Source organism: Emys orbicularis, chromosome 4 (assembly GCF_028017835.1).
Source record: "Emys orbicularis isolate rEmyOrb1 chromosome 4, rEmyOrb1.hap1, whole genome shotgun sequence".
Taxonomy (NCBI): domain Eukaryota; kingdom Metazoa; phylum Chordata; order Testudines; family Emydidae; genus Emys; species Emys orbicularis.
In genome coordinates, this window is record NC_088686.1 from 86,315,303 (window position 1) to 86,322,206 (window position 6,904).

Below are 6,904 nucleotides of genomic sequence, written 5' to 3' on the forward strand. Positions count from 1 at the left end.
GATCACTGCAGCTCCATCTAATCCAAACAGCTGGGACGCCTCGGTGGCCTCTGCCCGTGTCTATTGATTTAAGTAGCTCTAAGACAGATACAAGGGACAGATAGAGGCAGATAAAAACTTGCCAATGCTTCACGATTTGAATCAGTGTGTGCTTTGCAACTTTGGAGGGCTGCTAGCAAGACTTCTTTAATGGGACCCCTGGTGTCTTCTGCGCCAAGCCTTGATCTCCCCAGCAGACTAAGGGCTGCGGCCATCATGCCACAATGGTTATAATTTGGATCTTGCTGCTGAGTTTGTTGCAGGAATCTTGGTCCCAAGGGCTGGCTGCGGAGGTGCCCGAGGTACCTTATTGTGCCAAAGGCCAGACGTGTGACCCAAGGCTGCGCAGAGATGCTGGGGGGCGCGGCGGAGTCTATGAGCATCTCGGGGGAGCACCCAGGCGCAGGAAGCTCTACTGTGCCACTAAGTATCACCTCCAGATCCACTCCAATGGGAAAATCAACGGCAGCCTGGAGAAAAACAGCGTCTTCAGTAAGTACTGTGCATGCCTCTCCCCTGCCCATTTCCTCCTCTATTAGCTTTGTAGGGTGGCTTTCAATTACTATTCGCTCTGACCCGTTGAATTGTCCTTCAGGTCTAACCTTAGAAACCAAGGCGATTAACGAGCCTGGGGCTGTTTAGAGTGAAGTGACAGTGAAACAGACACACTGGGCGCCAGATTCTGACACCCTTGCTCTGAACAGCGTCTTCCTCCCGGAATAGTCCTAATTGAGTTCAATAGGATTGCTTGAGGAATAAGGTGCTACCCAAGGGGTAATAGGGTGGCAGAAGCTGCACCTTTATTATTCGGATTTTTTTTCTAGATTCAAATTCAGCAAGATTTTGCCCTGATCTGCTTGCAAAGCTGGAATTTCTTTGCAGCACACATTTGTCCCTCCCAGATAACACTCGCAGAAACAACAGTTCCGAAGCTGCTAATAACCGTAAGAGTAATACACTTCCTCTGTCCAAGAGTTCCTCAGTTTGGATTTTGTTTGATCTTTAATGCTACCAGACAAAGCCCATCTCTCTCCTTCCCCCTGCCCTTTTCATGCAGCGTATTCTCCAAACTCCTCTGCCCACACGCAAAGCACAGATGGGAGAAATACAGATGTGGACCCGACCCAGTGAAGTCAATGGCAGAATTATGGCCGAGATCAATGGGAGTAGGATCTGGTCCTCGTTTTTCTCCAGAATCGGCGCACTTAATGACTAGTTAATTTTAAACCAGCTTCCAGAATTACACCCACACCCACCCACTCACGGAATTGCTCAGTGGCTTGTGCAGAAAGCGAGTGAGACAAAGGGAAAGAAATGTACCTCCACCCCCGACTTCCAAGAAGTCAAAACAAAATTGTTTTTTCAAGTTGCCTCTGATTTGGTGATAGGAGGGGGCCTACAGACCAAAGCATCTCTGTGTGGGGGAAGAGGGGGAGGGTAAATCTGTTCTCTTGCCCCAGATTCTCCATGTTCTGAACAAGCAGCTCAGGTCTAAGATGGAGCAACTTGTGTCCCAAGCCCCCTTTGATTTGTACACCTTCTTTACCACTCCGCCACACCCCCCAGGCTGAGTCCCTCTGGTTATAGCATTAGCGTAGGAAGCAGCTTTTCTGTGTCTAGAGGGGGGATAAACCAGTGTCGAGACAACCGCTAACTGCACTCAACTGTCACTTTGTTTAACCATCTTTGCTACAGTTGCAGGCATCTCTCCTCACATTTCCTTTCAAAGCTCCCTCACAGCTCCCTGTCACCAAGCTAGGACCAGTGCTAATTCCTGAGTCTTTAGACCGTCCAATGGCTTTCTTCAATCTCAAACTGGGTTTCAGATTAGTTCTCCCCCCCAGGCTGCGCGTTGCCTCCCCGCCCCCAAGCTTCTTGCTTGTCTCCTCCTAGGGGGATGTGAGGTGGTACAGACTAAATGACTTTTACCCCCTTGGAAATGTGCTGGAAATCAGCAGCAATTAAGATGAAACGGGATATGTCAAGAGCAAAGGGCTGTGAGTGAGAGAATGAAGGAAAGATCGGGATTTTCAATACTTTTCTTAACAGGCCAGTGGAGATATTGCAGCCGGTATGTGGACTCGGTGTCTCATGAAGATGCTTTGGGGAGGAATCAGCTTTCTTCTCACAGCGGAACCTAAAATCCCCAGAGAACCGGGACTTTCCTTTCTTCCCACTCCCCAGGATAGGAAGTACAGCATTCTTTCTGTACCAACATCCCACGTTGGGTGTCTGGAGCCCAGGATGCTCCGGGGAAACCTACGCCCTTGCTCTGGTTAGCGCACAGAGATAGGGAGACTCCAAAATCTGGCTCAGGTGCACAGAGGAAAACCACTATTTCCTAGAGAAAACCCCTCTCGTTATCAAAGACGTTTAGGAGACATTCTTCCGAGTTCAGTCAATGGCAAAACGACGGGTGATTCAAAACAGCTGCACGTACAGTCATTACCCTAATTTGTCGAGATTGAGGTCAGACCAAAAATTTAACTCGGCAAAATAGGAAGGCTTAGCACAGTGTGTTTTCTAATTGTCAAAAGACACTTCTGGGGTTACATCCAGCTTCTATATCGTTACAGAGAGTACCGAGCTTTGAAACCAGAATGGCTGAACTGGGAGCTTCCAAAAGCAAGATATAAATTTGCACATGTATCACAACAACTCCTACTACAGCATCTTCCCTTACACGAGTTCTATGATAGTTTGCATCTAGCATCCTTTGGCGGGATGTAAGCCCTTTGGGAGGCTGTCTGGGCTTTCCCCCCTCCCCCCCCTTACTCTTGTCTAGTGCATTAGACACGATCTTCTAAGGGCTGAAATATCTCCTCCCTTATTGTCATACTGTCCTTGTTTCAAGCACTACATCAACTTTCTAAATGACAAGTTCCTTTCATAATTATATACATGCAGCCGTCTTACTCCATTTTACTCTCTGGAGACCCAAGAAAGAGCATTGTCCTGAAGTGAGTAGCTTTGTGACTGGTTTCAACAAGTCAAGCGCTCTGGTGTCCCTCAGAAAAGCATTAAAGGGGATTTAAACTTTTTAATATATATACATATAGGATTAGGTGAACCTGTAGTTCAGTGTCAGATCTTTCCTTTTTAAAATAGTTAAATCTCAATCAAACAAGTAGGGATTTACTGTCAGTTTCCAACGATTCCCATCTCAGTTTTTTTTTCTGTATTGTCTAATTATGTTAGTCTTTTTTATGTACATGACTGCAGTATGACTTCTTGAGTGTATAAGTTTTAAGGGCGAACTCATATTCTGGAGGTAAGTAGCTATTCAGATGTATTTCAGAAAATTACATATGAAGGGGAAAACCCATCTCTCCTCTGTTTCTGTTTCTAGGTATTCTAGAGATAACTGCAGTTGATGTTGGAGTCGTTGCCATCAAAGGGTTGTTCTCTGGCAGCTACCTGGCCATGAACAAAAGGGGCAGACTTTATGCTTCAGTAAGTTTTATTGTAAGACCTTAACTATTGTATTGAAATGGAAGCATGTTCTATTTGGGTGTCAGTAATTTTCATGGGGTGGGGGGGAGCACTATTATCTTGAGTGCACCAGGTTTATCTGCTATGAATAAATGCTTATAGAAAAAAGATTAAATGCTGTAGCAGAAAGGTGCTATCGAAGTGCTAAGTATTCTAACTTTTCTTTAAAAAGCAACAGAGGGTCCTGTGGCACCTTTAAGACTAACAGAAGTATTGGGAGCATAAGCTTTCGTGGGTAAGAACCTCACTTCTTCAGATGCAAGAAGTGAGGTTCTTACCCACGAAAGCTTATGCTCCCAATACTTCTGTTAGTCTTAAAAGGTGCCACAGGACCCTCTGTTGCTTTTTACAGATTCAGACTAACACGGCTACCCCTCTGATACCTAACTTTTCTTGTTACCCGTAAAGCCAAAGAGACAAAAATAATTTATTTGGCAAAGGCTAAGATTCTCTTGACAAGATTTTGGGTTATACAGAATTAAGCATGAAAAATACACCAGAAACAAGCCTCTGAAATATGATATTAATATCAATATCTTTTCACAATGGCCCAAATTAATAGATGAAATGTATCTTTGACACCAGGAGTAGGTGTAAATGTCAGATGGAAGGGAGTCAATAACTAGAAAATCCTTCATTGATGTCAATGGGAGTTTCTCTTACAGAGTACAAAATTGGGCCTCAAGCAAATGTAAGAGAACTCAAGCTGGTGTCAGAAGACAGAGATAGAGCAGGAAAAGCAACTACAAAAAGTCATAAGAAGGTGTAAGTTATATGTTTCAGAGAACCATTCAGATTGAAGTTTACACACACCTCCTTAACCTCAAAACAGATACACCTCTACCCCGATATAACGCTGTCCTCGGGAGCCAAAAAAATCTTACCGCGTTATAGGTGAAACTGCGTTATATCGAACTTGCTTTGATCCACCGGAGTGCGCAGCCCCGTCCCCCCGGAGCACTGCTTAACCGTGTTATATCCGAATTTGTGTTATATCGGGTCGCCTTATATCAGGGTAGAGGTGTATTAAGGAAGTTTAAAGGCAACTGTTACTTAGGACTTAGTTCATTGTAATAGTCCACAGATGTATTGCATCTACCTATTAATATGTAGTTCATCATCAAGATACATAGTTTTGTCTCTTTAATAGTTTCAAAATGTCCATAGTAGATAAGCACCCAGGAAATTAGAATGATATTTTCAGTGCACAGACATATGGTTATAGGTCCAGAAATGCAAGCAAACTAATACTTTCATCTTGGCTGGACAAATTGTAATGATATGCAGCATGGGGCCTGGGTCACTTGCTGGAGGATTCTCTGCACCTTGAGGTCTTTAAATCACGATTTGAGGACTTCAGTAACTCAGACATAGGTTAGGGGTTTGTTACAGGAGTGGGTGGGTGAGATTCTGTGGCCTGCGTTGTGCAGGAGGTCAGAGTAGATGATCATAATGGTCCCTTCTGATCTTAAAGTCTACGAGTCTATATGCCTGAGTATTTATACACCACTTTCCATCTTCAAAGTGATTTTCAGGCATTAATTAATAAATCCTCATAAGTCTTTGAGACAAATGTTTTGTCCCCATTTTCCAGATGGGGAAATTGAACTCAAGGGATTAGGCAATTTGCCCAAATCCCTAATGAGTTAGTGACAATGCTGGGATTAGAATTCAGAAGGTCTGTGTTCCCAGTTCCATGTTCAAACTTGGAACACAGACCTTCTGAACCTCTACAGCATTCTTCTTCTTATTATTATTAATTTGTATTGCGGTAGCACCTTGAAGTCACCAACCAAGTATCAGGGTCCCACTGTGATGGATGTCATACACTCACGCACATAACAAATAGAGCACATGATCCAAGTATAAGAAAAGAGACAATAGGTGGATACAACAAACAGATCTAGGGGAGCGCAAGGTAATAGCGAGGTAGTTATGATTAGTGATAAATCAATAAAGATCATCTACAGAGGAAAAAATCCATAGATATACACATATAGCAATTTAAAAAGTAATATAGTTCAAATTATTGTCCTTTTCTATTTCAGGTTAGTTTGTGAATGTTTGTTCACATATTAGTTTGTGAATTGCTAGATATTCTGATACTGTGGGACCTTGTTAATAGAGAGATGCTGTTATTCTGTTCTGAATCCCTCTTATACCATCTTTCTCTCATTCTAATATTGGGTTTCCTCTTCTATATGCTGCAGTCCTTTGTTTAATAACCAGCTGACCCCTCTGTAAGTCCTGTTCCTGCACTGGTGAGGGTGCTGAACTATTGTCCGTGCTGCCTTTCTGGAGCTGATGGTTGTTCTGTTTGCTTTACAGGAAACTTACAATGCAGAATGTGAGTTCGTGGAAAGGATTCATGAGTTGGGCTATAACACTTACGCATCTCGCCTATACCGGACAGTGCCCAATGGAGCCAACACCAAACGCAAAGCCAGTGCCGAGAGACTCTGGTATGTCTCAATCAATGGGAAAGGCCGACCCAGAAGGGGCTTTAAAACCCGCAGGACACAGAAATCCTCTCTCTTTCTGCCCAGGGTACTGGATAACAAAGATCATGAAATGGTCCGTTTATTTCACACAAATGTTAAATACAGAGAGAGTCTACTGAAGCCTCTGAGTAAGAATAAAAGAAGAAGGAGAGGACACCAATGGATTCCTTGGGGGGATTGGGGTGGGGACTGAAAGCAAAGAAGAGTGTTCGAAGTGCAACTAGAAAACAGACAGCTGTGACTGTATGACATATCAGCAGGGACATTCTTGATACAATGTATATATAATTGGATGTCACATCAAACCTATTTACTTTTAGATATTTTAGATATTGCCTGTGCTAAAAACAAGTAACATAAATCGAGGCACATTCAAATGTAAATTAGATGGATGTAATAATTTTGTCAATGGCCTTTAATATTTTTCTTGTCCTTAATTTAATTTTTTTCTAACTTACTTTAGAGCGTTCTCCCAATGGGGTATTCCCCCAGTGAACCATTCTCTCCTATGAACATTTTACACTTCTTACCTGTTTCTTGAAAGAAAGCATAGCACTTTTATAATCCTTTCAGTGGTTTCCCAGTACAGGACTACATTCAAGTTATAATGGAGTACAGAAATCTCAGAACTGGTTTATTTTGTAAGTTACATGTATTTATTTTTACTTTTGTTTTGACAAAGTCAGTATCATTCATTTTCTCTCCCCTGAAATTAACTTAACCTGAAATTGTAAGGTTACTTTGAATTTAAACATTTCAACAGTGCTACACATTGTTATAGTGTTCTAGAATTTGTTTAATTAAAACATGAGGTCATCTGATCTTGTTATTTAATGGTTTTCTATGAAGCCTGATAAAGGATATAAGCTTTA

At 42.5% G+C, this 6,904-nt stretch overlaps 1 protein-coding gene across 1 annotated transcript; it reads left to right on the forward strand.

Annotated features, from left to right (window-relative positions):
- Window positions 1-263: 263 nt before the first annotated feature.
- On the forward strand, window positions 264-6,225 carry FGF3 (fibroblast growth factor 3). Its single transcript, XM_065404040.1, has 3 exons — window positions 264-531; window positions 3,389-3,492; window positions 5,860-6,225. Exons 1-3 carry the CDS (start codon window positions 264-266, stop codon window positions 6,223-6,225), a joined length of 738 nt encoding a protein of 245 aa, XP_065260112.1.
- The last annotated feature ends 679 nt before the right edge of the window (window positions 6,226-6,904 follow it).

Coding starts and splice junctions, on each gene's coding strand:
- FGF3 (XM_065404040.1), top strand. CDS start 264: ATGGTTATAATTTGGATCTTGCTGCTGAGTTTGTTGCAGGAATCTTGG. Junction 532..3,388: donor GGAGAAAAACAGCGTCTTCA/GTAAGTACTGTG, acceptor TTCTGTTTCTAG/GTATTCTAGAGATAACTGCA. Junction 3,493..5,859: donor GGGGCAGACTTTATGCTTCA/GTAAGTTTTATT, acceptor TTTGCTTTACAG/GAAACTTACAATGCAGAATG.